At 44.9% G+C, this 19,288-nt stretch overlaps 1 protein-coding gene across 2 annotated transcripts in view; it reads right to left on the bottom strand.

The window, feature by feature from the left end:
- CNKSR3 (CNKSR family member 3) overlaps positions 1 to 19,288 on the bottom strand; it is a 66,211-nt gene that overhangs the window by 31,643 nt on the left and 15,280 nt on the right. For both annotated transcript variants that reach the window (XM_033144032.1, XM_033144033.1), the window contains exon 2: positions 1,045 to 1,208. In XM_033144032.1, coding sequence (XP_032999923.1) covers positions 1,045 to 1,208 — 164 coding nt within the window. The remainder of the gene's footprint in view (positions 1 to 1,044; positions 1,209 to 19,288) is intronic.

Consider the following 19,288-nt stretch of genomic DNA (forward strand, 5'->3'; position numbering starts at 1 on the left):
TTAGTTTATTAAAATATTTCTGAAAAGCATTCTGTGCCAATAACCGCTTACATGGATGAGCTAAGGACAGGGGCTGTGTATAGGTGGGCAGCGTATGCGAGTGAGAATATGGGGTGGCCGCACTTAGCTTTGGCACGCAGCTCTTGAAGATTGGGCCAAGGGTGCTTGTGGTTCTCACCATGAAAGGTAAGTCATCCCTGCTTTAAGGCCCTAGAAAGTTTAGGCTAAAAATATAGTCGTCACCAGCAATTTCCTTGAGTGTAGAAGCATATAGGGAAGCAGCACAGGTGAGCTTACATTGGGATTACATGCTCTCTGCAATTCATCACTACCCCACCTATACAGGGATGAGTGACAGCATTCTGCACGATCTGCAGCTTCCAACAGTATTCATAGGCTCCTCCATAAAGTCCACATAAAAAGCTTGGCTGTAGACAAAAACAGAAGGCTGCCTAAGCATGGGCACCAGTGCTAAATATTGTCTGAGAAGCTATGCTACAGCAGCTCACCAGCCTAAGGACCAGCACCCCTGCCATTGGAGAATCGGCAGGAACACAGGATCCAGGAGCACCTCTGTGATGCAAAACCTCGTCCATAGAGAAGGGTGTGGCTGACTTCATTTAAGACAGGCAAACCTGTTTGGCTCATTTTCTCCACTTCTTGGTCTTGGCTCAATTTTCACTACTTTTTGGTTCAGTCTCAATTAAACATCAACATGTTAGCCTTCATTCAGTCTCAAATCATATTCAGGCATTCACTCCAGAAACCCACTGCAAAGGCTCCCCTAGTCTGAAATATTCACATCAACAGTACTAGTTCAGACTGGTGTCACCACTTAAAACAGCTGCCCCTTCACTTGCCTTCTGTTAAAAGAGATGTGAGGCCAGGATACAGGTCTGCCTTTTTACTCAACTTTACCTGGTTCACTCTTGATACAATCTGCTGTAGAGCTCAGGAGCTGCAGTTATCTCCCTTTTAACAAATAATCCCATTCGCCAGGGTGAGAAAAACGCAAGAGGATTTCAACACCGTATGTTTACTGACCAGTGCGCAGAGGAGATCCACGGCCTCTAAAACGAGCTCCTGGTGTCCAATCCGGGTGATACCCAACTCTTCAAGATCCTGGTGAGAAATCTGTAATAGCTGAGCACCATTTATCTTCTCACGTTCAAATTTTTGGACATACTGCTGCAGGCAATCATCCAACCCTAAATAAGAAAGAGATGTTGCAATTATATGCATTTATTTTTTATTTTAAAAACCCACCATTGTACTATGTACAATGACAATAAGTATCTATCTATCTATCTAAATATCCAACACGTCTATTCTCTAGCTTAGTTATGTTAATTGAAATGCTGGAAAAATACAGTCCCAGATCGCATGCCCTCTTCATCCATCATGATAAATGCTCTTTTGCCCTGGTCACAAGCCCAGTAGGGCTTCAGAAATAGCATTTCCTCTATTCCCCAACCCCAACAGCACTGCTCTGACTAGTAACAATCCCTTGCACATTTACATGAGAGCAATCACATTCACTGTAATGGGATTTGCTTCTGAGTAATTCTGCAAAGGGTAGCGCTACAGGTGCTATCCTGCATTACACCAAAAGGTAAAAAAGAGGTTTAGTCATGCGTTACGCCTAACTCTAACCCTAGCCTCCACAAATAATCCTGCAATCCTCTCTTCATCCTCCAACTTAATCACTCTTGCAATCCACCTCCAACCTCTCAGCTCACTTCTCACTAGGCCATTCTCCAGCATCACAACAGGACTTTGCAGACAAAAGGTACTGTGACCGTCCTGCTTGTCCTGTGCTGCAGTGCTATGATGCCATGGAGAATCTGCATAACCAAATGCTGAAGGAGACTGCAAAAATGACAGAACACCTGATTTTACAAAGCTCACAAGCAATACATGTTAACCACGTCATCACTGCCAGAACAGTGTACGCTTTCAAAATGTTACCTTGTGTGTCGATACATAGATCAGCAGATATCATCTATTTTTTAAAAAAAGAAAGCCTATTGCAGATTTGTGAACAGAAATACTTTGTAGAGACTTGCACCTCTTCCATTTCCTCAATATTTCCAAGCAGGGTTGGGAAAGGCCAGTATCTGAAACTCTGGAAAGCTGCAGACAGTATATACTATATAGTGCCCGAGAATGAACCAGCAGTCTGATCTGGCACCTCTTCTGGGCAAGTACCTTTTTGGCAATGAATCTCTAAAATTTCTTAGTTTCTCCTATCTAAAACAATCCTTCACTAGTTTATTACTTAATCCTGGCAATAGGAATCAGATCATAACAACATGGGAAGAAGCCTTATACCAGCAATGTCCAACCGGTCGACCACGATCAACAGGTATTGTTGGTTGTATTCCCTGTGTTTGGGACAGAGTGGGGGAAGGAGGGGGGGCTGCGGAGTATTGGGTGAGCGAACCCTTCCTAAAAAAGCTCAACAACTCTGGTCTGCCCACCCCCCGGGAGTAGATCACAGTCTCTAGAGAGTTGGACATGCCTGCCTTATTACCCCAGCTTTGACTAGTCTGTCTGAGATCCTGAGAGCAGAAGTCAGTCAGATGGTTTTACCAACCGCTGCTACTTGGTCATTTTGGACCTTTGGCATGTAAAGCATGTGTTCTACTACTGAGCTGCATTTACCCCCCCCCCATTCATGTCAATTTCCAGTCTCCGACATGAATGAGGCAATTCTGAACAACAAATTCAGAGCTCTATTTAGAAGAAATCACAAACTTGGGTCCAAGCCACAGCTATTGGCTCCAAGTAGAACTTAAGTATCTACTCATGCGGTTGTAAGAGATATCACTGTATCAGGAACACACCGAAATGCTAAGGGAAACAATGCAAGGCGTTATTAATCTGCTAGTCGAATGTGAAAAAGCTTCTTTGTTTGGGTAAATTCCTCTGTGGGACAACAATCAGATAATCAGAACTGGGGCACGTAACAAAGAAACTCACAACAGATCAGTTTAGCAGAAACAACTTAAATTCTTAGGCAAGTTGTGCAATATGCTGAAGGCATTACTACCAGGCAGATGGCAGACTTTCAGAACTAGGGGGTATCTCTTCCTTTACAACTTCACCAAGCAGATGCTTTACACTGAGGGTGGGGTGGAAAATGGGTGGAGTGTGAGACGTCATATCTCATGCCAATTTCATCCCCCCTTTACACTACGTTGTAAAAAGTCAGTTGTCCCTTTCTGTCAAAGACACCACAGAATGTTAACGTTCCTGATGAACAAGTAACATAACCATTTCTTGGCAGTGTTAGGGAAAATTACAAGCCTCCATCCAAAAAAGCCGACTTTCCTAGCCTCCCACAAGATTACATCCTTGCGCTGTAGATTAATTAAACTCAGATACTACTGCTTCCAGGCTTATACTTAAGTCACTAAACTGGATTAGAACCACCACTTTTCATATAAAAGCTACATCAAAAGAGTGGGGAGAGAAATGTCAGTTTTAAACCATTCATAATTACTGCTTTACATACATGGTCAAATTAAGTTAGGGGAACTCAATTATCCCCAATCCAGTTATGCTCTCTAAGGCAATTCCCTCCAGTTAAATGAATCGGGGCCAATGGGCAAGAAATCGACCTGCGCACCTGAAAATGCATCAAGTGATCTTGGCTTCCAAGGCTTTGGTTTAGCTACTCCTGCTTGCAGTTTCCCCCCTTCACTTCCACCGTATTCTGCGAACTCTAACATATCTGCAAACTGCTGAAAGGCATCCTGGTGCTCAGGCATGTAGTTCAACATACACATCCGTCTCCGATATCCAACTTGGACTGACACGATGAGGCAATCCGGTTTGAAATGAGCCCAAGAAACTTTGAAGGCTGTGTCCCGTTCTCGGATGAGGCATGACTATATGTGAACAGCCTTCTCCAATCTGGTACCCCTCCAGGTGTTTTTGACTGCAACTCCCTTCAAACCCCAGCATGGGCACCAGGTTGGGGAAGACTGCCTGAGAAGAACAAAGTTGGAAGAAAATGAGATAATGTTATCACTTTAGATTAGGGTTTCCGTATGTTATCTTCGGTTGGAGCCGCTGCATTGTTTCCATTCTTCTGGACAGAGCATGTCTTGTAAATTCTGACCTTTAGTTATACTTTTAAAATGTATGTTGTTGTTGTTGTTCAGTCGTTCAGTCGTGTCTGACTCTGCATGACCCATGGACCAGAGCACACCAGGCACGCCCATCTTTCACTGCCTCCCACAGTTTGACCAAACTCATGCTAGTCGCTTCGAGAACACTGTCCAACCATCTCATCCTCTGTCATCCCCTTCCCTTGTGCCCTCTATCTTTCCCAACATCAGGTCTTTTCTAGGGAGTCTTCTCTTCTCATGAGGTGGCCAAAGTACTGGAGCCTCAACTTCAGGATCTGTCCTTCCAGTGAGCACTCCAGGCTGATTTCTTTAAGGATGGATAAGTTTTCTTCTTGCAGTCCATGGGACTCTCAAGAATCTCCTCCAGCCCCATAATTCAAAAGCATCAATTCTTTGGCAGTCAGTCTTCTTTATGGTCCAGCTCTCACTTCCATACATTACTACTGGAAACCATAGCTTTTTAATTTTTTTAAAAATGTATGAGTACATGTAAATAAAATCTGGAAAGAACAATGGAAAGCTGCATTGCCATTGAGTTTCAACTACAGATTTGAACAGCAAGGGCTACGATGCAAAGGCCTGCCAAAGGGTTTGCCTGTCACAACAGAACCTTCGTAGAAAAGGCGCTTTCTAGATAGTATACACACTGGCTTGGAAACACCCCTGAGTTGTGAGCTGCTTAAATGCTGGTTTTGGGTGGTGGTGGTGCAGGAACCACCCACATAAATCCCAAGTAACTCTAACCACACAAGACTAAGTTGCACAACTGTGTGCATTGTGACTGTCCACCAGAAGTTCCCAAGGCAATTATTCAGATGAGACCAGTCATGAAATTTTTCATCCTGTGAAAAGGCTGAGCACCAGCAATAAATTACACTATCCTGAATACAATCCTGATAAGTCTGCAATGCTGCTTGTAAAATTTTCAAAGCAAATTGCTTATGCAATATTCAGGCTAATCCATGCTGCTATCCTAAGGTCGCAAAATATACTTCTTTCCTGTTCTCTTTCTTCTTTTTGCAGAAATCGTTAAACCATTGTTATCAGCTGTCTTTCCTAATGTTTTTACGCAAGTGGAAGATGGTTTGTAGCAAAGTGAGGGAGAAAAGTGAAACAGATTTTAAGCAAAGTCTTATTGTTTGTTTTAAAAATAAAAATCAAAGCTAACACAAAACGCGAAAACAATAAGCACAGCTACACAATTAGAAACCGATGAAACAAAAACAACCAAATTAAAATGGAAAACGATACCAACAGGAATTTAAAAAAGAAACAGTTTTGCAATAAATTCACAAAAACCTAGCAAATCAAAAGCTGACTTCTCAAAAAGTTTAATCTTGGCATCTGAAGCATTCTGTGTTAAAGTTTGTGGGGTTTCACTGGGGTGAACATTTCAGAATGATTTCACCACCACTGAGGAGGCCCCTCTCCTTGCTGGATGCAGTACCTCGGCTATTTAACAAGTAGGCCTCACAAGAGCAGGCAGGAGAAAGTCCTACATGCTACTTCTTTCTTCCTTGGTATCACAGAACTCATTTCAGCTCTGCACTTTGTCATCAGTTCAGTGATAACGTTATGAAGAAGCAGCAGAAAGAAAATACAACTGTAAAATGCCACACAATGGAGCTGAAGAATGTTGAACTGTGTCATCAACTGCACCCAAATACAACAAGTTAAAGTATATGCCCATCAGGATTGCCTACTGAGTTCAGTGACATTCTATTGGTACAGATGTGGTAGATCCAATTTTCAACATACAGTCAACCACAGCAAAGACAGTTCCTACTGGTACTTATAATCAGCTGGATAGCTCAGCTGGTTCGAGTGTGGTGTTGCTGATGCCATGGCTGCAAGTTTGATCCCCATATGGGGCAGCTGCATATTCCTGCATTGCAGGCAGTTGGACCTGATGATCCCCAGGGTCCCTTCCAACTCTACAATGCTATGATTCTATGCACAGGATCTGTGAAAGTACAGTGGTGACGGCTGCTTCTTTTCCCTGTAGGACCTAGCAGCGATAAATACTGTAATCAGCATGGTCCCTGCAAGGCTAGTGGATCTCAAGCACATATCCCTGTGTGCTTTGCTCTTCCAGAAAGGACCGTGCCCATCCAACCACTCTTGTCGCAAAAGAGCTAATAGAGAAATGGAGGTTACTGTGTTGCTGGTCCCATTTCAAGTTTAATACAAGCCCCGCAGCCATCAGAGTGGGACCAATAATTAGTTGGGGGGAGCGTCTGGGAACCAGGAACAGGCTCCCAACATGCTAACTATAAACATCTCCAAGCTTCAGTTCATATGATGAGCTTTCAGGAGTTCAAAATCAGCAGCACGTGTTTCAGGCCCATTTCGCCAGCCCACCGCATTTGTCTGAAATGTAATCTTTCCACACATTAGCCAGCGCTATTAAGCAGACTTGAACAAACAAACTGGAAGCAAAAGTGTGTTCACGGATTTGCTCCAGACACCTGGCATTTCAAGTTTCAACAAAAACCAGATACAAAGGCTGGCTTCGTTCAGCAATTGGACGCGGCATCAAATGGAACTAAAGAAACACCTGCACTATGGAGGCAAGTCTAGGCAGACCTTGTGCCACCACAAAACCACCTTGGTGGGTTTTATTGAGGGGTAATCTCTATTTAAGGCTGACGTGCAGCCTTGATTCGCCCCTGCAGCTGATGGCTGCAAATGTTAGAACTCAAACTGGAAGCCTGCATTTTTCACACTTCCTTTAAATCTGAAGATGTTATACATGATGGGGGACACGAGCAGAGTACCTGCCTGAAGACCCATAATGTATAAACAGCATATGCAACATCCTCTTCTGTTGGAACCCAGGTATAGTGAAGTGGACTCTAGTCCATGAAAGCTTATGCCAAAATAAATGTGCTAGTCTTTTAAGGTACCCCAAGACTCTTTATTGTTTGGTATTGTTGCTACTATAAATGATGTCTATCCAGTCAAACCTTCCTTGGAGGTTGTTAAGCAGAGGTTGATCTAGATCACGGGTAGGCAAACTAAGGCCCCGGGGGCCAGATCCAGCCCAATCGCGTTCTAAATCCGGCCCGAGGACGGTCCGGGAATCAGTGTGTTTTTACATGAGTAGAATGTGTCCTTTTATTTAAAATGCATCTCTGGGTTATTTGTGGGGCGTAGGAATTCGTTCATTTCCCCAAAAAAATAATAGTCCGGCCCCCACAAGGTCTGAGGGACAGTGGACCGGACCCCTGCTGAAAAAGTTTGCTGACCCCTGATCTAGATGTAGGGTCTAGCTGAGATTCCTGCATTGCAATGGGTTGGACTAGATGACCCTCAGGATCCCTCCCAACTCGACAGTTCTATGATTCTATGTAAACTCTATTGAGTTCCATGGGATTTACTCCCACAGGTAAGTATGCATTGGGAGTGCAGCCCAACACAGCTGAAAGCAATGGAAACATATGACACTTCAGAATCTGCTGTAGAATACTACATTTCAGGGGGGAATTCAAGCAAAATACACAAGCAGTTACAAAGCACGTTTTAGAACACAGTTGTGACAATCAACAACACTAAAAAAGGTACATGTAAAAACCAAAAGGATGCCGTCATCATCGCTTTTTTAAAACGCAGGATTTATTTCTTGGCAGCCCACAAATAATTTAACTTTTCACTCCTACCGCCCAAGAAAACCATGTTAACACATTTCCAGGAAGAGTTCTATTTATACACTTGAGCAAGTGAGTGCAAATAATACTTGTTTTCTGCGGTCAACAAATGCCCTAAGTTTAAAGTTGGTCAAGCCCAGGTTTATTTTACATTTTTAGAAGCAACACTGTTTATATTTCTCATGCATGAGGGCCTGTGCACCAGGAAAACTTGCCTGCTTCACATTGTACCGTCACACCCCAAATTCTGAGGCCTTCGTGTGCAGCCTGCAACTAAGACCCTTTGTTCCTCTGATGTTTATGGATTTGTGTAGTTCTGGGATTTGTTTGTGAGTCACAAGGGCTCATTGGGTTGAACTCTCTAATAATTAAGACTTTTGAGGTTTATTCCCACAGTGAAAACAGGAAGCCATGTTGCAATGGTGGCTTTTGGAAAATATGTGGCAACACCAAGGATGGGCAGGAATACCTCCTACTGCCATGTGGCATTGTTTGGAGGATTGCAACAAGGAGCATTGCTCACATCAGCATCATTTTGTCCTTCCCTATTTATATGCATAGCCCCATGGTGACTGCTAAACCACCCATAAGCATGTCGGAGCACAGTGTGTAGCAAGAGCACATTAGCATGCTGCCGACAAGCTTTGAGATAGCCAGCTACAGTCATGAAAGAGGCGCATCCTGGCATGCAATCGAGCTGCCATCAAGTAGTCTGCGAACATCCTGCCTGGGAAAAAAGATAGTATCACGTGTAATTACACAGAACAGCTTAGCTTTTTGGTGAGAAAATTACAACTAAACAAAGCCAACTTAAACCCTAATTAGGGATACATCCCAAGACAAAACCCACAATACACTGGTGAAGAAAGGCTACTTCGCTGCCACCCGATGCATCCTCAAGTAGCCATTCTGGAGAGCTTTTCCAGATAGTACGGTATGATCATCCAACAAGGGAGGGAGTCTTGAGTACTCGGAAGCCTGCTGTGACAAACTTGCAAGGCACTTTGAGGGCAACCGGGACCCTGCTGCTGATGCTGGGCAGATGGCGATACTTAGGCACTTTCATGTCTGGCTATTTGGGGTCAGTTGTCTGATGATGTGGACAAAATGCTTGCAAGGGTCCAGCCTTCCGCCTACAACCTGAACCCCTGCCCATCCTGGCTTGTAAAAGCTCACCAGAGGAGACGGACAGGGTGAGCCTAGGCAGTAGTGAATGCATTGTCGAGGGAGGGGATAGCACTGCCCAAGGTACACCCCCTCCTTAAGAAGGCATCCCTTTGGGGCACAGTTCCAAGGTGTGCTTGGAGGAAAGGTCTGCACTGGCTACCTGTTCACTGCCAAGCCTGATGCGGTCCAGAAAGCCCAATGCTCTGTAAGCAATTAACATCATTAGCAGGGTTATCTGAAGATTTGTAAGATGAAAATGCTACCTATCCAGGTTGAGTAATACAGTATTTTAGGTAATGTTATAACAAGGATAGGAAGAAGCAAAATGTAAAGATGCAAAGTTTAAATTTTTTAACCATCAGACGGGAGGGAGGGAAGCTGTTATGCTCAGTTGATCCAAAGAGATAAAATAAGAGAATATTATGTTACATAATTTGATTATATGTAAAACCAATAAAAATTATTTTTTTAAAAAACAGAAAGCCTAGTGCTGTGCTCTCCTGCATTCCAGAACTACCCTTCCCAATCACTTTCCATCAATTAGCTCAGAAAAGTAGTGAACAATTCTCAAATCTCTTTGATGTCCTTAGCTAGCCTATCCAGTAAGGACAGGAAGGTGGAGAGGCTACTTGCCAGTAACTGTTTGCTAATGTTGTTTCAAAAGTGTTGTCTTTTTATTGTTAAGGAAACCAGGGTGGGAAGATTCTTTCAAAGTTTTTTTAATAAGGTTAAAGGAAGGACCTCCGCAGCTTCCTGTGTTGAAATTAAAAGCTCAGGGGAAGACATGGCATTATCTTGGGGGAGGGTCATTGCTCAGTATCAGAGCATCCGCCTCGCAAACAAAAGATACCAAGTTCAATCCCTGGCATCTCCAGGTAGGGTTGAGAGAGACCATCACCTAAAACACTGGAGTCGCTGCCAGTCAGTGTAGACAATATGGAGCTAGATGGAGTAATTTTCTGACTTGGTAGTAAGCCACTTCCTGTGCTTGTTCCTATGTTCTCCCGTGGGGATTTTCAAAGCAGGAAACATAGGAAGCAGGGAAGACTGCAGAGTGCTGGATAAGTTTAGAGAAACATACACCACACACCACAACGATCAGGGAAGCGCAAGCCCACATCCTAATGCCTCAGGACATTCTCAAGCACCGCAAAAACAAGACAGGAAAATGGAAGCTCCTTTCGCAGGATGCCAAAAGCATCACCACGACCAAACGCCCTAAACTCAGGCCTATTTCATGGCTGAGGGACGTTTCTTCCTTTTCCGCCCATCATTTCTTGCCTAGAAAGAGGGTTTGGATCCAGGTCAGGCTTCAGTGAGACACAAGGAAGATCCCAACAGTCCAGACCAACATCCCCTAACCTGGAGGCCCAATGGATGTCACAACTACAACTCTCATCAGCTCTGACCATTAGCCATGCTGATCCAGATGAGGGGTTCCCAAACTTCCTTAGGCCACTGCCCCTTTGGTTCCATAAACTCATCCCCAGTGCAATTAATTTATTGAAAACATTTATTGAAAATCCAGTGGAAACTATTTTGTATAATTAACTCAACAAAATTGATGAAATTGATTCAGTGACACCAGCATTTTGAAGCCTGATAGTCAGTGACACCCCCAGAGCCCCTATGCTGCCCGCTTACCTCTTTGCGCACACACACACCCCTGCACAGGTAATCCTACTGCCCCCCAGGGGGCAATACCACCCACTCTGGGAACCACTGATCTAGACATTACATAAACAGACTGGCTTTTAAAAAAGGAGCCAAAAGACCATCTAATCTGCCTAACCTACCACAAATATGTAAGCATTGCTTAAACTGCATTTTCATTCCTTACAACCAGCCAGCTAGCTAGTTCTCGCTTGCATTTGAGAATATGCCCTCTTAGTTTCTCACTGTAGCTTTACTGCAGTGGCACAAGCTCAATTATCGCATGTATAAATCATGAGGTTCTCAGGAAAGTTCAGGACCTGGGAAGTGAATACTTCTGTGAATGAGCACTGGATAAAAGGCCCTGGCATGTTAGGCATGTGACTTGTCTACCGGGAGTTAAAATTCTTCTCCAATTAAACTGAGGATTTGTGCAAATACAATTCCTAACTGGCTAAAACCTTCAGAGAAATAAAGCCAGCCCACTACAATGCTCCCACTGTGGCTGCTTAGATGCCAAGTTGATAAGAAGCTTAGCAATATAAGATTTGCATCACTTTGGAAACAACTGAATTAAAAAAGGGGGAGGAGGGAAAGAGAGGCAAAAGAGCACTATATGGACCTTCTGCAAACTTGGGAGGGGAAGAGAGACAAGATGCTACACCCATCATGCATTTCAGCTTTACAAAGCAAGAGGTGGGGAGGAACTGGGCTGTCATGTTGCAGTCTTCCCACTTATCCTGCCACAGGTACAGCTGGCAGATTAGTTTTGAAGGTAAATTTACAAAGCAAACATTCAGAAAGTAAAAGTAATCCAGCATGCTGAAGAATTAAAGCAGGGCCGACTTCCCACCGCATTTCTGTGTGATACATCATCCTTGAATACTTCCAGCTGCTGTTTCCCCGACCCCCCACCCCAATGCTTATCACTCCAGCTGCACAAGGGCAATCCGTTTTTATTTAAGTTGTTAGCTGTGCTGAGGTTAAGGGAGCATCTTTTTCTACTCTTGATTTTATTATTTAAAACATAGGCTGCTGATCTCAGAAGGGTCAAGGTGGTTAACCTGCTTGCTCTCCTTCGCAAAGGATTACGCAGAGCCTGTCTTCAAGGGAAGAAGTCAATCATTCTTCGACTTCCCCTACAAAGCTTTTTATTTCTTTTAAGATGCTTCAAAGTTTGTCAAGAGCTCCTTAAGGCCTATTAACAGCTCTTTCCATTCAGAGATCTGAATTCAGTTTCCAAACAGCCAAGCCTGAGAATCTAGATATTGCCAGCTTCTCTAGAAAAAGAAGAGTTTGCCAAGATGGTGCATCTGGAAACCTCTGAGAGAGTGAGTGGCATATATAAAATGGGATGAACTTAACAAATTTGTGCTAGCAGGAGTCCCCAACCCACCTTTTTTTTTTTTTGCTGATTTTGATTAAGCCCACAGAAATACAGCGCCTCCCCACCGACCGACAGGAGATAGAGCATCTGTCTTATTATGCTAAGCCTACCGCCCTCCAGCTACTCCTTCATTCCATATGGTACAGCAGAAATCCATGGACGGCAGGGCCTGGAGAAGTGATATGGCTCTGTAATCTGCAGTTAATTCAAAAGGTATTCACAGGAGTGGAGGATATATGAAAATACCTTTATTTGTCAACATGCTCCCTTCAATCCCTCCAATCCTACTTTTGCAGTGATGCCTTTGATGAACAATCCCAGTCCTGCCCTACCTGGCCGCTACTAAGATTCAACTCTCCCCAAGCCAAGTCCCTGCCTGATCTAAGGGAGGCTGTTAGTCCCCAAAGAAGATTTGCATCACTGCTGTGTTCTGCATGGAACCTAGCACACTGCAGGCACCCAGCTCACCCAACACCATATGCTTAAATCATTATCATACCATTTTAACCATCATAGATAATCCTGGGAGCTGTGAAGGGTGTTTGTATGGAGAATTTTTGCGCTGTGAGGTCGGCAGCCTTAGCAAGCTACAGTTCCCAGGAGTCTGTGGGGGCAAGGAGCCATGCCTGCTAAAGTGGAACAAGGGTGCTTTCATCATCGTACAGCATTGATGTGACCTCATGCTCAGTAACAACAGTACGTAACAATGTGGTAAACAGCATGTCTTCAGATGTACACCTGTCACATTTCACACTTCATAGCATTTCAGCTTCCTTTCACTGTTCAAAAAGCTACTTCCATTCGTTGTTGTGATGGGGTCCTTGAGCGTGTCAGCAAAAAGAGTTGATGGCTCCAGATGGGATGTAAAAATACAAAATGTAATTTCTCACAAGGATTACACAGTGATCAACAGGCTGTTACTGACAGCTTTCCTAAAATTCTAATATTTTTCTTCCTTGTGGATTAAAGGAAAAGTGAACTTTAGGTTTATGAGGTAATGCAGGTCACATGTTATGCAGCAGGCTTAGAATGTCTAGCCGTGTGATCTGAAGGAAGCGTTTCACACATTTCGTTTTAAATATCTCTGATAAGGATAACCTAATATCAAAAATCAGGCTTTTCCCTAAGACCGTTGCTGGCTCTTGCCAGTTGACTGCCACTGTGTGACAAACGTTTTGATTCCATTCCCACATTCCTCAGGCATGTCTCAACTAGTTCCTCTGAACTCTCATTTTCTGGCAAAGACCTTAACACAGGACTTCAATGGCTTTCCATTTGCAGATAAAATACACAAATACATGGCAGCTGACTTTAAACAAGGGCATTGTGTTGAAATACCAACTGAATTCCATGCCCTTTCAATATTCACAGCCAACTGATTTAAAGATCTATTAAACTGTTAGTGTTACGAGTCCGGCACAGGTAGCTATAGTTGGGAGTTATACTAGAATTACGGCATCACCTACTTGTTTTACACAGAGGACATAAAGTTTCAAGGCTGGTTTTCCCGTGATCAATGCACTGGCAGCCAGGGTCGACTGCTTCCATGGTTAATCCGAAGTTCCCTGGGCAGTGGGAGTGTGGGAGAGTGGGAGATTCCAATCAAGCACAAAACCCATTTAGCTATTGCTAGCAAACAGGACAATAGTTGGCAGATTGCCTCTGACGCAGATGACCCTTAGAAGTGGTACCTAGCCCAATGGATTCAGTTGTCCGTATCTGTCCCGCTGTGTTGCCACTAGGATCAGATGCCTGCAAAACTTCACAGGAACAACCCTACTCAGGAAAGAAGCACAGTGCAACAACAGTCACCTGCCATCTATTTTCTGTCTGTGCTGATGGCAACAAATGATCCCCATTTGTGCATCTTGCTTAGTAGCAATTTATTTTTATTTTTATTTTGAATATATATCAATAGAAATCCGGCGCAAATACAGATAAAGGCTTTGTCAGAACTAGCATTAAAACAACCACAAGAAGAGCCTGCTGGATCAGGCCCATGGCCTGTTCTCAAAGTGACCAACCAGATGCTTGTGGGAAATACACAAGCAGGACCCAAGAACAAGAACTCTCTCCCCTTCTGTGGTTTCTAGCAGCAGGCATTTCAGAAAGCATTACTGTCTCTGACCATGGACGCAGAGCATAGCCACTGACAGCCTTGTCCTCCATGAATTTGTCTAATCCTCTATCGAAGCCATCCAAGTTGGTGATCATCACCGCATTTTGCACTGCATGAAGAACTGCTTCCTTTTATCTGTCCCTAATCTTCCAACACCACAGCTTCAAACACACCAATTAGCAGTGGGCACCTTGATCCTATGGATACGAGACACAGGAAAGTGGTGCATGCTAGCACAAGGACAGAGACATCCCAAGCCACGTCCACGCCACAGAGTGGTGAATGCTGCCACTGCTTAGCATTCTCTCTCAGCCATGTAAGGAGTGGTTCTCCTGTAGCTAAGCTTCCCCTGCAGCATGCTCATATTGCTCTGCACAAGACCACATATGTGAAAGGTAGCTGTTCTCCACGACAGATAGTTGATCCACACTGCAGTACCTGCACAACAGGCTGGCCACACACCAGCACCCAACCTACATCAACTTATGATCATGCACCACAGTTAAAAAGACTTTTGCCTGAAAGAAAAATTACCTGCCTACACAGCAGTGCACAAAGTTATGACATAAAAGTTACAGTCTATAATTACTTAACCACGCTATAAGTTACTCAACTGAAGTACCCTATGAGAGGATAAAGGGGGTAGAAACTGAGTACAGTACCATAGGGGGTGGCCAATATGGACCTATGGATACTGGTGGTCCACAATTCCCATAAGCCCCAGTCAGCATGGCCAAAGGCCAGGGATGATGGGAGCTGTAGTCCAGCAACATGTGCAGTCTAGGATAGCCACTTCAGGAGTATATTATCTATAAGGAATACAGTGGTACCTCGGGTTACGAACTTAATTCGTTCCGGAGGTCCATTCTTAATCTGAAAATGTTCTTAACCTGAGGTACCACTTTAGCTAATGGGGCCTCTCGCTGCAGTGCAATTTCTGTTTCTCATCCTGAGGTAAAGTTCTTAACCTGAGGTACTACTTCTGGGTTAGCGGAGTCTGTAACCTGAAGTGTTTGTAACCCAAGGTGTTTGTAACCCGAGGTACCACTGTATACTACAGAATAGGTTTCAAGAGAAAACCTGGGTCCTTTGCACAGCTGAACCAGAGCTTATGAATCTATAAAGTGCCCTTCTGTTTTTGAGGATCAAGTGAGTTTATTCTGGAATAAACTGTTTTGTGGACTGCAGCCAGTAGGCGTTGCTTAACTTCAGCAGTTCAAAGAGAAAGGTTGACTGTTCAATAGTTCAAAGGCAGGAACATCAGTAGAAAACAAAAGCAGCAAATCTAGCAACAGAAAAAGAGCCCAGAAGAACTGGGAAGAGAATAACTACTCTCAACTATAACAAGGCTCTGACACAGTGACATTTATTTGGCGGCAGCTGCAAAAGCAGTAATTACATATGCAGCTGAGCTGTCTGCACATTACATACATATGGTCCTTTACATGAAAATGATCTATCCTGAGAAGTGTCTCAACAGCATTAGTACCTAAAGCCAATCCATTAGCTTCCTAGAAGCTGATTAAAAAAAAAAAAACTAAGTTGACTGAATGGCTATGGCCTTCTCTCTCACGTCTCCAACTATCCTGTAGAAACGGGGGCTTGCAGATCAAACCCACAGCAAGATCCATGAGCTCCAGAAGTTATCAGAAGGTTCCAGTCCTCAGATGGAGGAGAGAGAGCGAAGAGGACGATCTGAAGTCTACTGGTGCAGCTATACAGGGCTGGCCCTCTAAGCTAACTGGACTGGATTCACCCATGAGCCATATGTACACCAGTTTGAGCTGCTTGGAGGAAGAATGGGGTACATGGATTTAATTTGGGGCCTGCCTGATCCAGTGCGCTGAAGCAGCCCAATGCAACCCAGGACAATCAGGGGTCAACCTGACCCAGATCCAAAGCCTGATCCAAATCCAGGGCCTTGCAATCTTTAATAAGGACTAAACGTGTACTTGGGGGAGGAGGAGGGCAGGAATTTCCTTTGTCCTGTGTTTAATCAGGGTTTTAAATTGTAATTAAATGTGTGGTTGAGTGGCAAGGGGGAGAAGGAGACAGTGAAGCTCTCGACACCTTGGCAGCTCTGCCCTGCTGACCCTTCACCTCGCAGATAGCAGAGCAAGGCCACCACATCACCACAGCAGCTCCCACAGGGCTGCAAAAACGGGGCAATCCTCGCTAAACCCCAGGCTGAGCACCTGTCCTTTCTGCTGGCCCACCAAGAAGCAGGTGGGGACAGAGCTCACTATGGAAAGAAGCTTCTTGCCGCAGCTTTTTAATATTGTGGATGAGCTTTGGTTTGTGCAGGTTCAAGATGTGTGTGTGTGTGTGTGTGTGTGTGAGAGAGAGAGAGAGAGAAAGTCTTCCTACGACTCCCTCACCAGCCTTCTTCAGGAATCCATTTCCTACTCCGGCCCCCACTCTTCCTCACAAAACACAGGGACACTAGTTTTCCTTCTGTGGCTCAGAAACAATTTTAAACAATTTTAAAACACCCCTTTCTCCCCCCCCTCCCACCCCTTTGCTTTTTACTCTCCTTGCCATCTGGCTGCCCAACCGCCCTTCAGAGCCCTAGACTGTTCCAGGTTGACCAAAGGCCATTTGGCGCTGCCTCAACCCACTTTGGTCAAATCCCAAGCCAACCTGAATTAGCGCAATTTGGTCTGAGATCCTGAGGGCACATGTTGCGGTGATCAGGGCCATTCTCTGTCTCACACAGATATATATATATATACATATTATATGTTATACACACACCATTTTGGCAGTTACAGGTGGGTAGCCGTGTTGGTCTGCCATAGTCGAAACAAAATAGGAAATTCTTTCCAGTAGCACCTTAGAGACCAACTGAGTTTGTTCTTGGTATGAGCTTTCGTGTGGTATCTTGTCGGAATACGTTTCACGGATCCGCCATGGATTCATAATTAATTGGTTATTTTATGGGTTTTTCAAGGTTTACTTTTGGTATAATTGCGCGCAAAAGTGAAAGTGAAAGCATGAATGAATAGTGTGATTCACTTACAAGATTAATCCGCCTTTATTTTGTAGATCCGGTCATGTTCAAAGTTGTTAATGAGCGGTTAAACTTGCTTCCCGCCCTTTTGGAGGGCAGCAACAGTGATTTTATTGGTTAAAGTACTAATGATGATGTCACGTTTGTTCCCTAATAAAGGCAGAGGCACCCCGCTTAGGAAGGAGGAGTAGCACGAGACCGCACGTTCTTCTTATGTTCTTTTAGTTGGGTTTTAGTTGAAGTCAAGTTTAGTTTAAGGGGCTAGGAGCGGGCTGGACGGGTTGGATGGGTTTTTCTTTAGTTAGAGTTAGATCGCGGAAGATCATTCGGTTTAGCCTTAGTTAGGTTTTCTTTAGGTTTAGCCTAGGGCTAGAATTGCGGAAGATATTTCGGTTTTAGTTTATTTAGTTAGCCTCGCGGAAGATTGGGCGCGCAGGGTCTTTAAGCTTAGGAGAACTTAGCTTAGGGGACGAGCCTATGCGGGTTCTGCCGAAGCCACTAAAGATACAACCGGTGTCTGTCTTCCTTTGGGGTTAAAGGGGGGAGTAAAGTAAAGTAAAATTTTATTTCTTTAAACTGGTCCGTCTATTCAGAGTCAGGGTATATATTTTATTTCACGAGGCAACTGTTCATTAAAGAAGGCAATTAGGAACTCACACTTCATCGGAGTCGTCAATTGGCTACTCATCATCCTTCAGACTGTGAGGCTTGGCCGGCGACCGTGCTCAAAAGCACGCGGAACGCTGGCCATTTTCCCCGCAACTGGTACCTCGTGCATAACCAATCCAAGGCCGTGCACGAGGAGCTCCAGCACCCAAACCCCGACAAGTGGTGCCCCTCTCTGAGGCAAAGCGTAGTCAAAAAATCGCTTCCACGAAGACTCCGGTTAAAGGCAACATATCGGAAGTGGCTCGGAAACAGACATTGAGAGGTGAGGTATAACGGCCCGGTTTATCCAGGATTTCGCTGCAGTAGCGCGAATCCACCGCTTGCCCAAAGTAGTGTAATAGAAGTCGCGCGCGTATATTTTGCCCCAAGGGGTCCCCGGGTAGAGCGGCAAGGAGTTTAGTGTAAGCCTACGGGCAGAGTAAGGTCTTCCCTAAAGCCTACGGGTGGGAAGGGTTCTGGCAAAAGCCTACGGGTGCCAGGGTCTGGCAAAAGCCTACGGGTGCCAGGGTTTTCGGTCAAAGCCTACGGGTAGGGCCGGTGTCTCCCGAAAAAGCCTACGGGTGGGAGGGAAAGGTTTTCTGGCTAAAGCCTACGGGTGCCAGGTTTTTCGGTCAAAGCCTACGGGTAGGGCCGGTAGCCCCTAGTAGAAGCCCACGGGTGGGGGTGGAGGTTTTCTGGCTAAAGCCTACGGGTGCCAGGTTTTTCGGTTAAAGCCTACGGGTAGAACCGGTGTCCCCTAGTAGAAGCCTACGGGTGGGGGAGGAAAAGTTTTGGAAAAGTGTTTAAAAAAATGGGCTCCTCACTCTCAACTGCTCAAGTAAAATTTTGTGAAGATTTATGTACCTTTTGAAAAGAAATGGTCACCCTGTCTCTGAATCAGAAGTAGAGCTTTTAGTTAAAACCATTGGGGAAATTTGTCCCTGGGTCCCTAAGGAGGGAACGAAAGATTTAGCTTCATGGGAAAGGATCGGGTTAGAATTTATGGCCAACCCAAAAATCGGAATTCCTGTACAATTAGTATGGAGCAAAGTAAGAAACTGCTTTCAACAAATCGCTCCAAGAAATGTTTTGCTTAATGGAACAGTGAATTTGGGAAATACTGCTTTTAATAGTGCCCCTGTGCTGCCGCTTGCGGTTGTGCCATTTTCGGCCCCCTCGCAGCAGCCAGTTCAGGCCCCGTTGTCGTACACGCACTCGCCCTTGTCCAATTTGTCATTGCCAGATTCATTGCCGCCTGTGCCGGTGCAGCAGACGCCGTCGGCCTTTCAAGCCCCGCCGCGGACTGCCCCACCGCCAGTCGCTCAGCAGTCATCGCAGGCCTTTTACCAGCCAGCGATTTCAAGTCAGCAGCAGCCGCGGACCTCGCTCCAAGCAACGGTCCCGCTTCCTCCATCGCAAGCCGCGCTTTTGCCAGCGATCCAGCAGCAGCAGCAGCAAGCAGCCTTTTTGCCAGCAAACCCTGCTGCCCTGCAGGCCGCGCTCAAGCCAGCAGCTCCAGTT

This window comes from Lacerta agilis, chromosome 3 (assembly GCF_009819535.1).
Source record: "Lacerta agilis isolate rLacAgi1 chromosome 3, rLacAgi1.pri, whole genome shotgun sequence".
NCBI lineage: Eukaryota > Metazoa > Chordata > Lepidosauria > Squamata > Lacertidae > Lacerta > Lacerta agilis.